This window comes from Engystomops pustulosus, chromosome 2 (assembly GCF_040894005.1).
Source record: "Engystomops pustulosus chromosome 2, aEngPut4.maternal, whole genome shotgun sequence".
NCBI classification, from domain to species: domain Eukaryota; kingdom Metazoa; phylum Chordata; class Amphibia; order Anura; family Leptodactylidae; genus Engystomops; species Engystomops pustulosus.
Window position 1 is genome coordinate 137,847,924 of NC_092412.1, and position 18,946 is coordinate 137,866,869.

At 39.9% G+C, this 18,946-nt stretch overlaps 1 protein-coding gene across 2 annotated transcripts in view; it reads left to right on the forward strand.

Moving 5' to 3' along the window:
* LOC140118573 (ammonium transporter Rh type A-like) overlaps nucleotides 1-14,629 on the forward strand; it is a 79,752-nt gene extending 65,123 nt beyond the window's left edge. For both annotated transcript variants that reach the window (XM_072136656.1, XM_072136655.1), the window contains 4 exons: nucleotides 792-919; nucleotides 1,493-1,572; nucleotides 11,417-11,490; nucleotides 12,755-14,629. In XM_072136656.1, coding sequence (XP_071992757.1) covers nucleotides 792-919; nucleotides 1,493-1,572; nucleotides 11,417-11,490; nucleotides 12,755-12,781 — 309 coding nt within the window. In that variant the 3' untranslated portion in view covers nucleotides 12,782-14,629. The remainder of the gene's footprint in view (nucleotides 1-791; nucleotides 920-1,492; nucleotides 1,573-11,416; nucleotides 11,491-12,754) is intronic.
* The last annotated feature ends 4,317 nt before the right edge of the window (nucleotides 14,630-18,946 follow it).

Sequence of the window (18,946 nt, forward strand, 5' to 3'; positions counted from 1 at the left end):
AAAATAAGGATACTCTATCATCATCTATTGCTTTCAGCTGTGCCATCCTAAAGATATGATTTAAAGCGGAAACCTAATCAGCCATAGAGGGGGGATCCAGGATCACCAATGATGAGGTAAGGTTTGGGCTTCAACAAAAAGTAAGAATTGAGGATTACCCAAGAGAAGAAATACAGGTCCTGGAGTAGAAATAGGTTCACTTTGGAGTCAAACTTCCTTCAGGATTGCAAAATTCAATGAATAAGTGAGGATAACCTAAAGCATTGAAATGCAAATGAAGAGCCTAGAGTCCTGGAAATCAAGGAGAGTGTTTTAATCGTATTATTCCTGTCCTAATGTCCCGGAACGAAACCCAATGCGATAAACAAAAATGAGAATATAAGGCTAAATTTTTTGCGCCATTAGTTTGGAATACAGTTTTCTTTCTACATTTAGTAACTTTATGAAGTCACAGCATGTATTTTGAGGGTTCTAAGTATGATGCAATTTGTGAAACTTTTTATGATTTTGGTATTTAATAAATTAGGTATACTTCCACTAACAACATTCACTACCCCCAACTACTTTTTAAAAGTGGAATGAATAGTAAGAAATGTATTTTCTACAAATATTTTGTTCAAAGCATGTTCTATGAATGTATTTACGACCATACTTTCTCCATGTGTTTTAATGTTATATATCATTGGATGTATAAAACACAGTATAAATTGCTTTACATTGGAATAATAATAATACATTTTATTTGTACTGTATATAGTAATAAATAAATATATATGAAGTATTTTTTTCAGAACACAATGAATGTGATCACATTTGTGCACGATACGTGTGGAATTCACTACACTTTTGGAATGCCAGGACTTCTTGGTGGATTTGCCTATACTGTCATAATCTTAACTACAGAAACTGGTATAGGAATGTGAGTACCATTTTGAATGCAATTACTGTGGTTGGGGCTTCCAAGTAGGGTGCATGTTAAAAATATGCTGTCCACAACCTTACTATATATTATTCTTGAGTATGGACAACTTTGTAATATTATCATGAAACATATGTCCATAATTGTTATATCGCTCATGTATCTAGTAATTTCTAGTGTCAAATTGGTGGGTTATGTCAGTTTATTGTATATACAGGCAGTCCCTGGGTTACATACAATATAGGGTCTGTAGGTTTGTTCTTAAGTTGAGTTTGTATGTAAGTTGGAACCGTATACTTTATTATTGTAACCCCAGTCAAAATTTTTTTGGTCTCTGTGACAATTGGATTTTAAAAATGTTGGATTGTCATAAGAACCAGGATTAACAATAAATCTTTATTACAGGCCCCATTGATAACTGTTAAAGCTGTTTATTGTAGCATAGGACTAAAGTACAGTGAATTACCAAAGTCCAGAGGTCTGTTTGTAACTAGGGGTCGTATGTAAGTCAGGTGTTCTTAAGTTGGGGACCGCCTGTATGTTAAAACTGTTTTTTTCTATTTTTTCCTCTAGATCAAGTTACCAAGCTGCAGTTGGTATTAGCTGTATTCTTCTAACACTTATTACAAGTGTAGTTGGAGGAATGATTACAGGTCAGTATAAGTCAATGTCAAATATGTAATTAACATTTACACCCCGAGAACAACAAATACATAGAGAATAGCATTAGCCGACTACCCTTATTTATATAAAGCAACTGACACCAACTTGCAACTTCCTGCTCTTGTATCTCCGGTCTAGAAAGGTGTATCCTAATAGATTATATTGATGAATCATTGTAGTTGTTGACCATACACTTTTGGATTGTGTAAGGGGAGTGTGTCACAAGAAAATGACAATTTTTTCAAATATTTTTAAGGAATTTTCGATTATTTAAAAAAAATGCAAAATTCCTCTCCATTTTATAATATTTACTCACTAGAGTTCACTATAATTAGCAATAGGCTGACAGGTGCTACTTATGTAGCGATTTTAATTATATTTGCATCAGAGAAAATAACAACAAAAATAAAAACATCATTGCCTTTACTTCTAACAAAGCTTATCTACAACTCCTATCTGCACAGAGGGTGCCAATACATTTCTCCACAGACTTCTGTAAGAAGGCTCCAGACTATTGTTAAGTTTGCTTTAAGAGAATGCAGCCCTCATCCACATATGTCATGGCGTGTGTAGTGAATATTTTTAACCTGGGTTCTGAGGTAATTTCCATTAAAAATCTGCATGAATCTGCATAAATTCTGTATCAATATGAAGTATGTTTGTAAGAGATTTATCAGGTCTTGTACACCAGATTTCTGGAATACAATCCTTTAAATAATTGCGATTCCAATTCCTCCTCCCTTAAAGGGAACCTGTCACCAGGGACCTCATTTTACTAAACCCAGGTTGCAGAAACCATTGCAAATATGCCATTCTGCCTTCCCTAAGCATTTGCACCACAATATAATATTTTAACTTACCTGGCTTCCTGACAAAATCCTTATGTTAGTCCCAGGGGCTGTGCTTTGGTTTGGATGCATTTCAAAATTTCATCTCACCACACTGTGAGCTCTGTTCCTGTGAAGGAGCACAAAGGTGGGGGCTGAGAGCTGAGGAGTGAGCCACACAGACATGTCACAAGTTGTCTTTTGAAATGCATGCAAACCAAAACCAACACCTAGGACTTGCCAGAGGATTCTGTCAGGAAGCAATGTAAGTTAAAACACACAATTATATTGTAATGCAAATGCTTAGAGAAAAATTGCAATGCAGCTGTAATGGGCTTTTGCAATCTGTCTTTAGTGAAAATGAGATTCCTGGTGACAGGTTCCATTTAAGCCCCCTCCACACCAAGTGGACTCTTAGGGGTGTGAGGAGGACATGCCTAGCTGTAGGCAGGCCCTGGCATAGAATTATCTGGTAGCGCAGCCAACTGCCAGATAATTCAGGAGAGGTCCCACCGTATGATAAATTCTTCCTATAGACTTCAGCATAAATGCACGCAAAGAAAAGTTAAGCCATGGTAGAAAAGTGACATGATCAATGTTTATTTTCTACATCACTCAACAATTTCCACAGTAAAATCATTTTTTTTTTTTTAAATGTTATTTTATTTTCTTGAATTCATTTACAATATATGAGCGCAGAAGAACATAAGGGTTGTGTACATCTTTACAGGAGTTACTTCCAATTTTGATCGACAGCACATAGCTTACATATACATCCTTCATTTATACTCATAACATTGTTCCTTCTAATCCTATACCCTCCCCTCTTCCCCCCCCCCCCCCCCCGGTGGTTGACATTTATTTTTACCTATCAAGATATATATAACTGGAACCAATCAACGCATTTTGGCGTCTATGCACAGTCCTATACTCATTTTAAGATATAAAGTTATCTAGTGGTTCTTCTTATACTCATGGTGTAGTGTTGTCTAATAGCTCTTCTTTTGCTCATGGTGAGGGGATTCTTGTAAGCCATACTTTCCTTAGTTTTTCCATTTCCTGATTCCCTTCTTTTTTATCTAATTGTTCTGCGTGTAGCAAGATGTCCATTCTGTTTTCCCAATTTTGCACGTTTGGGGGTTTTTTATTTTTCCAGTTAAATAGGATCACTTTTCTTGCCATGAGTAAACCTTTCAACACATAATTCACCCCACTCTTTGAGCCTATTACACCAATTTTAGAACCCAAAATACACACCTCCACACTTGCCACAATTGTACAGCTAAATAACCCTGTCAATCTGTCTAGGACCTTTTCCCAATATAAATGTAATTTCGGGCATCGCCACAACATGTGTATTAAATCTGCATCCACCAGATTACACCTAGGGCACTTTTCATCCTTAGTCTTCCTGAAGCAATTCAATCGTTTCGGAGTATAGTGAGCTATATGTATAATAAATACCTGGGTAATAATGTGGGATATGTTTTTAGTAATTTTTTTTGTCATTTTTAGTGAGTCTACCCATACTTCTAAGGACAAATCGGGTACTACTTTCTTCCATTTGTTGAATCCTCCTTTGGCTGGAGGGTAAATTTGGTTTTTCAGCAGTATTTTATACACTCTAGACATTAAGCCCTTTTTTTTTAATTCCAAATCGAAGACAAAACTAAGTGGGTGTTTTTCTACTATAAATTTTACTCTTTTTGCAAACTCTTTGTAAGCACTTCTAAGCTGCACGTAATAATACCAATCTCTCTGACTAAGATTAAATTCCTCAGACATATCTTCAAAGGATCTTAGGTTCCCATTATCCAATATCTGGACAAAAAAACGTACTCCCTTCCTTAACCAAAACCTTGAATAATCTAAAGGTGCTAAGCTTTTATCTGTGAACCCCCACAGTGGTGAATCCTCTAAGAATCCCTTATAGTGCAGTTTCTCTTTTGTTTTTTCCCAAACCCAACTCATTAATTCAAATATAGGGTAGTGTGCTTTCACTTCTTTTTTTGAAAATATTCCTGACTCCAAAAGTGACCAGATATTGTAAACATTCAATAACTTAAATTCCTTATTTAACATATGCCTCATTATGAAGCAATCATGATCCATCAAATTTTGCCATTGTGCTGCAATGAAATAAGAAAGAAAATCCGGAAGGCCTAATCCCCCTTCATCTATTTGTGCATATAATTTATTTAAATTTATACGAGGTGTCTTCCCATCCCATAAAAACTCCCTTAACAGCGAGTTCAACGTTTTTCTAATTCTATTTGGTATAATTATAGGGCTATTTTGAAACTTGAAGAGAATCTGAGGCAATACAATCATTTTGAACAGTACCACTCTAGCTGCCATAGATAAATTCATTTTCCTCCACACTATTATTTTTTGTCTTATACTGTGAATCAAGGGTTTAATATTTAGGTTGACATAATCCCTCAAGTTTTTACTAACCATTATCCCCAGGTACCTCATTTTCTCTACCACCAGAAGATGATCTATTACCGGAGTCACTTGCCCGCTTGTACCCAGCGGGAGACATGATGACTTGCTCCAATTAATACATATGCCAGAGAATTTACCATGGTTTTTTAGGAGGTCAAAGATTTCTTTAATACTGTCCTCATAATTATCCAGGTATATTAGCATATCGTCTGCATATAACTGGAGTCTAGATTCCCTCTCACCCCACCTGAATCCCACCAATTTATCAGATGCTCTAATATTGCAAGCCAGAGGCTCTAAAGCTACTGCGAATAAGAGCGGAGAAAGAGGACACCCCTGCCTTGTACCTCTATATAGCTGCCAAGCTGCTGATGCTCTCCCGTTGACACTAACTCTCGCTGAAGCTCCTTTATAAAGGATTTTCACCCAATTAATGAACTGCGGTCCGAAACCCATCCTTTCCAATGTGGACCAGATGTAGTCCCACTCGACGCGGTCAAAGGCTTTGACCGCGTCGAGTGCAACCACCACCCTCCCCACCCCCGTCCCACCCTGGGCCTGCAGATTCCACCACAGTTTTAAGATGTTATCCCGGACCGATCTCCCCGGCATGAACCCCGACTGATCAGAATGGACCACAGTCCCGATTACTTTCAACAATCTTGTTGCCAAGATCTTTGCCAACAATTTATAGTCGGAGTTCAGCAGGGAGATCGGTCTATATGCATCTAGCTCTAAAGGGTTTTTCCCTTCTTTGGGGATTAAAACAATAATTGCCTCCCTCATGGACTCCGGGAGTTGCCCCTTCCCAAGGGAATAGTTGTAGACCCTAAGTAAAAGGGGGAGTAGTATATCAGCATAATTTACTATCACTTCAACAGGGATGCCGTCCGAACCCACTGCTTTCCCTTTCGGGGAGTTCCTAAGTGCTATTATTAGTTCCTCTAGCATCAGTGGCTGCTCCAACTGCATCCCTTCTTCTGGTGATAGTCGAGGGATGGATATATTCATTAATAGCTCCATTATCTCTCCTGGCTCTGCTGTACTCTCTGAAGAGTATACACTCTCGAAAAAGCACTTAAATTCTTCCCGGATTCCATCTTGGGTAGTCACCAAGTTGCCCTCTTTTCCTCTAATTCCTCTGATAGAGTTATTATCTTGTTGATTTTTGATTAGACTAGCTAGTTTCTTCATTGATGTATATTGCCCCAAGATTGACCTCTGGCCTCGGAGTTTGTTCTCTCTAGAGGCTTTTTCTATGCAATACCTTCCCAGATAGTTTTGTGCCTCTATCCATGCCCCTTTATTCGCCTCTGTGGGGTTCTCCACAAACTCCTTTTCTAGGGCTATAACTTTGGATTTGAGATTTTCCATGGTCTGACTTTTATTCTTTTGAAAACAGCTAATCTGTTTTTTAATAAGCCCTCTCAGGTATGCTTTTAACGTATCCCACACTATATCAAGGCTTTGTGAGTCCACATTCTTATCCAGAAACCATTGAATTTCTCTATGTCCGTCCATACTATCCTTCACTAGATCAAACCAAAATGGCTTGATCTTGTAGAATACAAGACCAGATGTTAACAGTTTTTTTACTGTGACCCATGTTGGTAGATGGTCAGACATACCCCTAGCCCCCATTCCTATCCCCTCTATCATTTCGCTTCCTATTTTATTTGACAGTATGAAATCTATTCTAGAGAGGGAGTCATGCGTCTTGGAATAGCAAGTGTATGCCCTTTTTTCTGGATTTCTTTCTCTCCATACGTCTCTGAAACCTAGTTCTGACATAAGCTTTCCAAATATTGTTATGTGCGAGGTTTGAGGTTGAGATACTAGGTGTCCGCCTCTCGCCTTATCCAAATTTACACTGTATATATTATTGAAGTCCCCCATCCAAAAGATAGGAACTTCTTCATATTTTTCTAATTGGCCAGCGATACTCACTAGTACCTCAAGTGGAGCAGTGGGTGGTAGGTATATACCAACCAAAACCATTTTTATACCATTCACAAAGGCATGCAAAATTATGTATCTACCCAGAGGGTCTATTTTAACACCAATTTCCTGGAAACCAATGTTTTTCCTGATCAAAATACTAACACCACGAGCATAAGAAGAAAAGGTTGAGTTATAATAATGCCCCAGCCAAGCTTTACTCAGGGAACTACATGTCTCCTTTATCAAATGGGTTTCCTGGAAGCAAATTACTTCAGGGTTGTATGATTTACACAAATCAAAAATGGCTTTCCGCTTTAGCTTATCATTCAAACCCCTCACATTCCAAGATATTAACTTAACCATTTATATTTTGTGCATAGGTAGATCTTATTGTTCCAGTGTTATATAATAAATCAATCAACCTTAATATCAACCACCGTACCCACCCCCACCCTTTACCCCCCCTTTCCCTTGTCCAAGGATGACTCATCCCTGAACTCTTCCTTGAGCATTATTCATGTCGGGGTAAATGTGCCCCCGCCGGAGCCTATAATATCCTACAATTTTATTGTCCACTCTTTTGTCACCCTTTTACCGAGCAAGAAGCAGCGCCCCAACAGTGCTAAACTTTTAGAACTCTCTCCATCCACTCATTTGCTTCCCCAGAGTTTTCAAAAAAAATTGTTTTTCCCTCATAAATCACCTTTAATTTTGCTGGGTAGATTAGTGAGTAGATGATTCCCTTTTCCCTTAATCTTTTTTTTATGCTTACATAGCTCATTCTTTTCTTTTGAATATCATGTGGATAATCTGGGAACAACATAATCGGGGAATTGTTAATTTGTAACTGTGGCAGGGACCTTGCGTTTCTCAGAATGCTATCTCTATCCCTTGGAGAGAGTAATCGCACCAAGATATTTCTAGGTCTTTCCCCTACAGGGGGAGCTCTGGCTGGAACTCGATGTGCTCGGTCAACCAGGAACATCCTGGTGCGAACCCCCTCTGGGAAGGTGGCTTCTAGCCAATCCGTAACAAATTTGGTAATATCATTCCCTTCTGAGCCCTCTGGGAGTCCTACTATTCGTAGGTTGTTTCTCCTCGAGCGGCTTTCTAGGTCCAGTATTTTATCTTTTAATCCTCTTTCGTTATTCTCTAATCTTCTAATTTTAGTGGCAAGTTCTTCAATCCTATCCTCAACATTTCCCACTCTTGTCTCAACTTCTTCTGTGCGTGTTCTAAGTTTATACATATCTTCTCTTATGGATGTTATATCTACCTTCATACCACCAATTTCTTTTAGAACGTTACCAACCGCGTCAAGACATTGGGTCAGTTGGGAAGATATATCTCTTAGGGAGATTTCAGAATCCCGGTATTCTCTATCATCATTACTGTCCCCTATATTAGTAGTTTCCATACCTTCCATTTCTTGTGGGCCTAGTAGGCCCCTATTTTTCTCCACCGTTTTTTTAGATTTATTCTGTGAGGACATTGGTGATTGGAGATAGCTATCCATTTTTCCCTCCTTTTTTTTCTCGCTAGGGGAGCACCCAACTTCAGAGAGTCTGGGTTTGGAGGAATTTTTCAATTGCTTCCTACTGGCCATAGTGCTTTTCTTTCTTTCCACTCTTATCCCTCTCCCACCTCACTCCTCCCTTCTCTCTCCCGTTTGAATCTCCCAGAGACACTGCACTAAAGAGTTGTGTTTCTCTTTCCCTCTTCCCCTTTGGGCTCTAAGTTTCCTGACAGATCTGAGGAGCTGCTTCAACCTTAATGACCAGTATGTACCAAGGTAACATAATAAAAATAAACAAATAAGCAATAATACAAAATCACAAATAGACTAATCAACCCAAGCAAACACATTGGTTAGTCAGGAGCAAGCAATAAGCTGTTAAATTACATCAAGAGAGTAGAGAAAGAAAGTCCTCAGTTTAGTTCAGTCCACAGCCACCAAAGTAGAGTCCTTTGTGTATAGGACTACAACGCTTAAGTTTTCATAGAGATAGCATTAAACATCGTTTTAACCACCATGGATGCTGCAAGCAAATTCAGCGTTGAATTAACACAACGCAAATGTAATCTTTGATATTACATTTTTGATCCACTTGTTTCACTGTATAATTCAGCGTGAGGGTAGAGTGGTAGTGTTCAGAAACAGAGGCAGATGTAATATTTGGTATTAAAGTTTTTTGATCCACTTGTTTCACTGTGAAATTCAACGTGAGAGTAAAGTAGTAATGTTCAGGAGCAAAGGCAGGATTAGTACACGTTTGAGTTGTGCTGCTATGTTATTTGCCAAAAGCAGAATTATTAGTATAACACAGTCACAGTCATAGAGTCTTGGATATTGCTTTGGGTTATTTAAGGCAGCAATCAAGCATTAGTTAGTAAGATACTTCACTCATAAGAAAGAGAAATAGTAGCATCAAACACAGAGGGTTTTTTTTTTTTTTTCTCACCACTCCATGGACAACATGAGGCAACCACTGAGGAGCAACAGCAGGCACAGCAACGGCATTACACCTATAGGAGGCTTCCCATAACCTTGTCCGGCTCTAAGTCGAATCCTCAACCAGGGGGTCTCCCACCAGCGCGTATGCTCGCAGGGAACAACCACCCCAGATCCCGAGGGGGCACGATCACTCCAGCGCCGGGTTTCAACGGAGGGAGTCTTGGGGGGGATAATAACACCCCTCGCCTTCCTCGTCCTCGACCACGGTGTCTGCTTTAAAATAGCGGCGCCGTCCTACACCCGGTTCCTGCTAACCTCCGGTCCGCGGTACCATGCTTCTTGTAGCCGGCCAGGCATCGGGCTTCAGCGGCTCCAGCGGCTCCAGCGGCACCTCTACTCCGACAGTGCGCGCATTCCGTCACGTGGTCACGTTGACGCGTGACACGTAGCGCGCCTCATGCTCCTCCTCCCCGGCCCCATACAAGGCCCGGTGCCGGGTTATCAGAGCGGGGTGCCCGGTGCTGTGCTCCCGTTATCCGGCTCCTGCAGGCGGCTGGGGGCTCCCTCCCCCTCTCTCATTGAGCGAGCACTGGGAGCCTTCCACAGTAAAATCATATTCACTTTTGTACTACTGTAATCCATTGCAGAATTATCTGTATGAAAATATGAGCAAAAAAGCACACATTAATCAACACATGTAAAATGTATACATTTATCTTGGCTGTTGGACTGAGAAGAAGTCTAGTTTAAAATATAGCAGGTTGCAGAACCTAATAATAATTGAAAATATTGGTTAGAAATTGTGTGAAGTTGGAGGTAATGCAGAAAATGTGCTATTAAACATGCAGGAAGCTCATTATCAGAGACCTTTGCCATATGCTGCCAAGTACAGAAACTGAATATTAAGAGCAGATTTGTCCTTAATATCTTGTTCTTAGCACAGTTAGGGCAGGTGTATATACAGTATAGTCTCACACCAATTGCTGCATAGTTGGCCACCAATATAGAAAGACTAGCTCCAGAATTCCAGACTGACAAGCTAATTTGTTCATGTCTGCGTGAAAAGATTTCTTTCCGGACGATGACGTAGGCCGACACCTGGGACAGGTCTACCCAGTTTTCAGAGCCCGCCACAAAGCGGTTTGGACTTGCTGCGACGTGGTACCAACAAATTGTTCAACATGCGCGACTTTGGCCACAGTGGCGGCCAAGGCAAAGTACACCATCGCAAAGCAAACTTGTGGACGGGGACAGGCAGGAGATCAAGATAGGCAGAACGGGATAAGATTCAGGGACGTAGCGGATAGTTTATCATTATAAACGCAGAGGACACAGGAACAAGAGGAACAAGCTTTCTCAATGGCAACGAGACACAAAGATCCGGCAGGGGTCACAGGAAGAGGCTGGCTATTTAACAGGTCAGTGGCTAGCAAGTACCAATTAGCGGCGACGCACTGGCCCTTTAAATGTTACAGAGCCAGTTCGCTGCCGAGCCACGGAGGACGCCGCTGGAACCCGGCAAGGTGAGTGAGGCAGCAAGCGCAGAGGGGCACACCAAGGTACACGGAGGTACACGGGTGCGCCTGCGACATGGGTAGCAGGGGCACCCCGTGACAGCGCCACATTCATTACAGTGACTCGAAAGAATTGTGTTGCACCCTCTATGTTAAAGGTGCACAAAAATAAGATGGTGCACACTTCCCAAGCAGTGCAGGGGGTACCAGATTAATGAAGACCGTGTATCAGTATGTGGTGCACCCTGCACATTCCACAGGCGAACTGCATCAAGTGCAGTTTGCCCTACTTTAGATAAATGTGGACCATTGACTTTTTAGAAGCAGAAGGATAAGTGAGGGACTAGTAATAGTCATATCTAAAGTTGGAACCGGCTTTGACCTGTAAAGGATAACAAAAAAAAAACTTTTAAAAGGAAAACATTTTTTCCTGCTGATATTTTATGACAATAAACTGTAATGAGACGACCAGATACAGAAACACAGACAAGACAATGAGCCGTTAATCTGAACCCACCTGCTTGCTCGACTTATCTGTCATTAAACTGATCTCTTGTAGTATTTGTTATGTGTTATAATTGTGAAAATTGTAGGAAATGTGTCTTTTAATGCTAAATGGCAGTTTACTTTCCACTTTTTTGCTATTCAGGCTTTCTGTTTAAATGTCAGCTACTCAGACCCCCAAAGGAATGGCATTTCTTTCATGATCAGCCATATTGGAAGGTAAGGTGTAACGCAAGTAATTTAATAAATGGGTTATCTATTCTAAATTACATGGGAGCCAGAGTGGGCCAAGTAAAAAATGTTACTTACTCGGTCCACTGTTGACCCTGCCGGCTAGCAGTAACATTTCAAGAGGAAGTTCACAAATCCAGTCAAGCCATTAATGTAATCCATATGCATGTTGCATGCCAGCATTGTTCAGTGTTGCTACTTCATGGTTGGGCTGAAGACAACATGGAGGAGTCAGACATAGAGGAGGAGGGTGAGGAGGGAAATTGACAGTATTCTTCCATCTGCCTGGACATAGAGAGACATAGGACACATTAGCTGGTCAGTCAGTTTGCAGTATAATTTCACGAAAGACGTTGCTCTGATTGAATCAGCTATTAATGACCTATTCTGTAGTTTGATCCTCGCTAGTTTAGCCTCCCACCTGTGGCCCTCACTCCTCTTGTAAGGCTACACGTCAAATGTTCACAAGGAAGGGGTTCCCATTTAAAAATTTTCTATGTGGCCTAGCAGTTTCTACATCCCGGTATTCAACATACGCCCCCCCCCCCTCCCCTGCAGATGTGAATGAAGCCTCACTAAACCGTAAGCAGTTGTGATCATATTTGTATGACAGTTGTCTACAGCAGACCTCTAATAAAACCCCTAATAATATTTAAAGGGTAAAAGATCATTTTCAGATGCCTAAGGCCCTTTAGCTACAAGTGATTGTGTGGTGCATCCAATTCACATCAAACTGACAGCATGTGCTGGCTTTGATGCTGATCAATCGGAACTGAATTCTTCATGGTTGCGTTTGTCAGCATTCGGGTCGGACGTTCCAGCCAACAGTACATATACACTGCAAGTGTAATACGAGTTGGACGCATCACACTTGCTCGAGTGTAAGGGGCTTAATTGTATTTGCATCAGATTGCAGATCCTCTTAAACTATAGTCTTGGTCTGTTTAAATAATATCCATGGGCATGATCTACTAAACATTGCTGCATGAAATTAAGTTGTGTGCCGTCTGTCTTTATATTGGCCATATTCACTTTATTCGTCTACCTACATTTTTGGAAGCATCTTATGTCCAGCCTTTTTAAGGTTTTTTTTACTTGCCAAATAAATGGACCATGTCCACTAAATATTTCTACTACAGTCTTTTCTAAGCATCTGGCTGCTTGTTATTAGATGTTTTATTTTAATTACAATACCTTTTGTATGAGTTAATGTGCCCTGCCAATTCTACTGTACCTTTACGTTTTCTTGCAGTTTCACCACGTAGACTCTCATATCTGAGAAGCAAAGCAGAGAATTCCATCAGATTTTTAGAAAAAAATTTTTGCCGAATATTTTGCCAAATCTGCAACTGCTGGAAGGTGAAAAGACGATTATCATTTGGACTATACTCTTTATGCATTTCTTTTAATGAGGTTGTAAGTGAACTCGAGGAAGAAAATTTTGATTAAGTACATTAAAGGGAATGTCTGATGTGTTCCATTTTAGTTTTAGTAGTGCGTCTGTAGAAAAGAAACTATGTTTGTTCCTTCTTTTAAATGTTGTAGATATTTAACAATTCAAACAAACATAAAAAAAATACTGGGGGCTAGAGCCAGGGCAAGAGAAGAAACTTTTGCTTAACTGACTCCAACTCCCCGTTCTGAGGATGTTGATTTCTGGTACAACATTCAACAGTAATGTCAACGGTCCTGCTTTTGAAGGTGCTGACTGGCTGTAGAGATTAAGTAATTGAACACTTCAGGGCCAGAAAAGAACAGCAACAGAGGGCTACAGACCTTCATCAGTGATCTGGGGCAAAAAAATTACAATATATTTTGGGCACTAAGAGACGCATTGGTTGTCACACATACATCTCTGCAGTCGATCTCATACAAACTCCTTAACTATATTCACACAGAGACAGCCCTGCTACATCGCACACACAACACTCTGCTACATTAAATTCCACCATTAGCTCTAAAGCACTTATAATTACTAAACCCCCTAAATAGACCTCAGCTCCCATCAGCGCAGTTTGACATCTCCCCACACACACATATCAGCTTTCCAATCAGCTTTCAACCCCTTATAATTAATAACTCCCCCCATCAGCTCTTAATCCCCTCTGTAAAATCCCCCCAGCAGAGCCTGGCCAACCGTTCTCCTGCAGCTCTCCATCGTGCAGCCCCACAGCTACTTACAATATCGATAAATTACGTTTTTGAAGATTTCATTCCGCTTCATCGGTTTTTTTATGGACTGCTTTTTTTCCTGTTGTTTAGTTGGTCCAGAAACTCATCCAATCAACTTTAAATAGAGGCAAGAATCAAATGACATAATATAAGACAGCCTCCCATTTTTGGCACACAGTCTGAACCTAGAATCATTGACCTGAAATCAACGGGGCTCATTTACTTACCCGGTCCATTCACGATCCCGTGGCGTGTTGTCCGACATTGATTCAGAGTTTCCCGGGATTCACCATCCTCCTCCTGGTGCATGTAAAAAATACCACGGTTTTTCCGAATCCGTCGGGTTTTCCGACGACCACGCCCCCCCCCAATTTCCGTCGCATGCAAGCCGGCGCCGATGCGACACAATCCGATTGCGTGCGCCAAAAATCCATGGCAAAACGGCGATTCAGGCCCTTAGTAAATGAGCCCCAACATGTCTATTCAGTTTGAAGATTCTAGGTTCAGTCTGTTAAATGCAAAGGGCAAGTTTGTTGGACTAGACTCAATCTTCAGCAATTTGTCTAAAGAAACACGTCAGCAGGAGACAAAAAAAGGGGATAGACTGCAGGTTTGTTTTTAAGTTGAATTTGTATGTAAGTTGGAACCGTATATTTTATAATTGTAGCCCCAGCCAAATTTTTTTGGTCTCTGTGACAATTGCATTTTAAAATGATAGATTCTCCTAAGAACCAGGATTGACAATAAAGCTTCATTGCAGAGACCTGTGATAACTACTATAGCTGTTTATTGTAGTCTAGGGCAAAAGTGCAGTAAATTACCAACATCCAGAGGTCCGTTTGTAACTAGGGCTCTTCTGCAAGTCAGGTGTTCTTAAGTAGAGGACCGCCTGTATTCATACAGTTATATAATTATATTTAATGCTATTTTAATAAAGCTTTGATGTTTGATTTCACTGCAGTTTTACTTCTTACCATGTTGGATTTTCATTATTTTGAATAAATAAATATCCTTAGGTCCAATTTTAAATGTGTTCAGTGGCACAACTGGATTATCTCGGTGCCTCGGTTTGGATTCCAATCTATTTGTATTAAGCAGTAAGTGAATCCACATACTCGAAACTTACGATGCACAGGGAGTTTTCTTTATGAATTTATAAACCGCGTAACATTGCGACTGATACGGTCCTTTTTAGACATCAAAGATGTAGAAAAGACAATATGAGATTGCGATGGATATCATATTTCTCTCCAGACACAATCTTGTTCACCCAGACACCATCTTGAGCACTGCCATCCATTTTATGATTCAGCTATCATCTTGTGTAACCTGCCTGCTTGTCCTTGACTCCTGTTATTCGGTTTTGACAACGATCTTATTTTGATGACTGGCGAACTTTCACAGTAGATTTAATGATAAAACTCTTCCCTTGAGAACAGCACTTCTTAGAGAAACGATACATAGAGTGCATCACCATTATTTTGGGAAAAGTAGCTTAACCCCTATCGGCTTTTTACGGCTGTCATTAAGGGTACTTCTTTCTACGGCGCCGTGTCAGAAGATTTCGGGACATCGGGCCCTGCAAGTGCCGGTGTCAGGCTGTGATATCACAGCCCAGACCCGGCACTAACACCCGGGATCGGAAAAACTCAGATCCCGGGGGTTTAAACCCTTACACGCTGTGGTCAAGCATGACCGCGGCGCGTAAGTGTCCCCACCGTGGATCGGACCCCCCCGGTGTGCTTACCAGATTCCCTCCTGCTGCAGCCCCGGGTTCCGACGAGTGACCCGAGGCTGTGGGCTCCTTTCTGTGCCGGGTTCCGCCTCCTGGCACGACCCGGCTGTAAGTAACTGAGCATTCTCAAGTGTATTGCAGTGTAAAGGCTTGAACAAGCGATTGGATGAACGCTTGTTCAAGCCAAAGGATGGAAAATGTAAAAAAAGTTTAAAAAAAATGATTTAGTCATTGATTTATGATGTAATATCATTAAATAAATAAATGTCCCATAATCTCCCCAGTTACACATAAAATGCAAATATAGTATATGAAACACAAAAACACATACATATTTGCTATCATTGCATCCATATCAATCTGTACAATAAATCTATATCAATATTGAACCCGCTTGGTGAACGACGTAAAAAAAAACTTGAAAAACTTGAAAATCACTAAAAATGTTCTAAAAAGTGATCAAAAAAAGTTACGTTCCCTAATATGATACGACTGAAATAACAACTCTTTTCACAAAAAATAAGCCCTCAACCAGACCTGACAACAGAAAAATACAGAAGTTATGGCCCTAAAAAGTTGTCAATAGTAAAAACAATGCGATTTTCTCCAATACTGGTTTTGCTCAGGAAAATTGAGCAAAGATAAGAAAAACTATATAAATGAGGTGTCACCGCAGTCGTAGTAAATCAGAGAATAAAGATAAAATATTATTTTTACATTACGGGGAGCGGGGGGGAAAAATGCTAAAAATCCCAAATAAAAATTGGATGATTCTGTTTGTGTCCCCCTTGAAATAGTTAATAAAATCTCATGAATAAGCTTTAGACTCCGAAAATTAGTTATCTATACATTGTATCTCATCCCGTACATAATTAGCCCTCAAATGTTCGCATTACCAAAAAAAATAAAAGTTTATAGCTTGTACAATGTGACAATACAAATCTGCTGTGAATGGCGCCTCCATTCATTCTATACAGAAGTTTACCACCACATATGGGGTATCAGTACACTCGGGAGGAATTGGGCATCAAGCGTTGCAGTGCGTTTCATCGTTCAATTTATTCTGAAACTGTCAGTTTTGGCCTAGATGAATGTATTTTCCAAAAAAAATTCAAAAGTTTCTAAATCGCAGGTTCATATTGTTTTAACCCATGTGAAACACTTAAAGGGTTAAAAGACTTAATAGAAGTTGTTTTACATACGTTGAGGGGTGAAGTTTCTATAGTGGGGTAATTTATGGGGTTTTACTATTATTTAGGCCTTTTAAAGTCACTTGGAAGCTGAGTTGTCCCTTAAAATGTGAGTTTTGGCAATTTTCATGAAAATGAGAAAAATGGCACCTAAAGTTCTGCACGTCACAACATCCTATAAAAATGAGAGGACGCATAAAATATCAACCCAACATAAAGCAGACATTCCGTAAATGTTAATTATCAAGCTTTTTGGGTAGTTTTACTTCCTGTCTGGAAAGCAGAACATTTCAAACTTGGAAAATGAAGAATTTTTACAAACATTTGCCAAATTTTCACTTTTTTTCAGAACAAAACGCAAAACTTATCACTTAAATTTTATAACTAATATGAAGTACAATGTGTCACGAGAAAACATTCTCAAAATCACCTGGCTATGTTAAAGCATTCCGAAGTTATAACCAATTATCGTTAGACATGTCAGATTTGAAAAATCGAGTCTGGTAATTGAGCTGAAAACTAGTGTCGGTGATAAGGGGTTAAGGGTGTTTCTGGGAGTTCTGCAAAGTATATTCAAGCTAACCTATAGCATTTCAGTATTTTATCACCTTTTTACAGTTTCTTAAAAGCATTTCTGATTTCTATATACACGGCAATGTGCCCTGAATAGAAAGTAATAGAGTACAGCTTAAAACCAGGTGCCTGTGTCCTTCTGTGCTGCTTATCCAAGTGCTGGAAACAAAGACCTATATAATTTGGAGATCACCTTACAACTTAGGGAGGGTTGTTGGAACCCTGGATAAAAAATCTCTAACAAGATGTAGACTGTAACTTTTGGTACAGTGTAGAAGTGATCACTCATACAATGATTGTATAAGGGTATACCTGAACCGAAAATTATAGTCTACATCTCATACTATATTTTCTGTGGCATCGGTGTCTGATGAGGACCATATCAGTTCAAATGTTACACCATTTAGCAAAGCCTTAATAGCCACTAATTTCCATCATTAGTTTTGAGTGGGTAAATTCACTTTTACTGAGTATGCTTAGGTCCAAGTCATGACACTCCCCTACCTCAATCACATTTACTGGAATACTGTAGAGCTTTACATAAATCAATGTGAGTAAATAAAGAAAGTGACATGATGAGGTCTGTGGCTACTTAACAGAGCGGATCAGACAACCATCAGGAGGTGATAACCCACGAAAGTCCTCTTGACAAGGTGTATAACAAGCATGTATCTATGTCAGCATATGGCTTGTTACTTATTAAATAGGCAAAATTGAAAACTGAAATAACAGCAATATTGAGAAAGATTAATATTTCCAGAGCCCAATGTGCTCACACAGTATGTGGGCGGAAAATAATTAACTAAAGAAAAGCTCTGATATCTAAACAACACTTCTGGACAGTCATTCTCAGATGGTAAATATTTCAGCAGTAGCAGATTCTGTACAATCTGTTTGTGTATGGTTGTGCCCAGATGCCTCTCAATGCTCATAAATCCTGATTTTCATTCCAGACCTATGCCTCTACATCAAAGATTAACCCCAAAAGAGAATAATAATTTGCTGATAATCTTCATCAGAGTTATAGATGTTCCAAATAATACATAAATAATGAAGCTTCATCCATTTTACCGGAAAATTGCTACTTAATGCATCAAAATCATAATATATTGTACAACAAGTGATTATTTTCCATTAAACTGGATGGCAGAATAGGATGCTGATGACATAAATTATTAGTGGCTGCATTAAACATTTAGGAAAACCTGTGGTTTAAACTTTATCTTGCATAGCTGAAATGCATTTTAACCCCATTGTGATCTAAGTCCTTTGAAGCCTGATGCCTTTCAGATTTGCTTCCAACTATTGTCCAAAAGTGGGCATAGTTTACCATTTGTGTTAACTCTGACACAAATTCTATGCCTTCTGTGTTTCTACTTCTACTAAGTCCTACACTGTCTTTATCTAATTTTCCCTCCTAAATAACAAAATACTTTAGCTTTCGTTTACATAAATCATCTTCAGAGGCTACTGGGGCTTGAATGCGCAGGGGGCTATGCTATGCCACGCCCCTGTAGCCTCTGAGGTCTCACCTCCCGGTGTGTGTCCACTGCACTTTTTGGCTATTCAGCTTGTGCCATTGCATGCTGGATAACTTCCGGAAGAGAGATGGAAGTCATTGCACATGTGTGGGTACAGGTTAAAGAGCACTACGGGGACGTGCGGCGAGATATCAGAGGCTACAATGTTGTGGAGTAGCCTTAGCTCCTGGCCCATGGCTGGGCTACTCCTCAACCCAGTACCCTTTGAAGTTCATTTACACAAGGAAAGATAA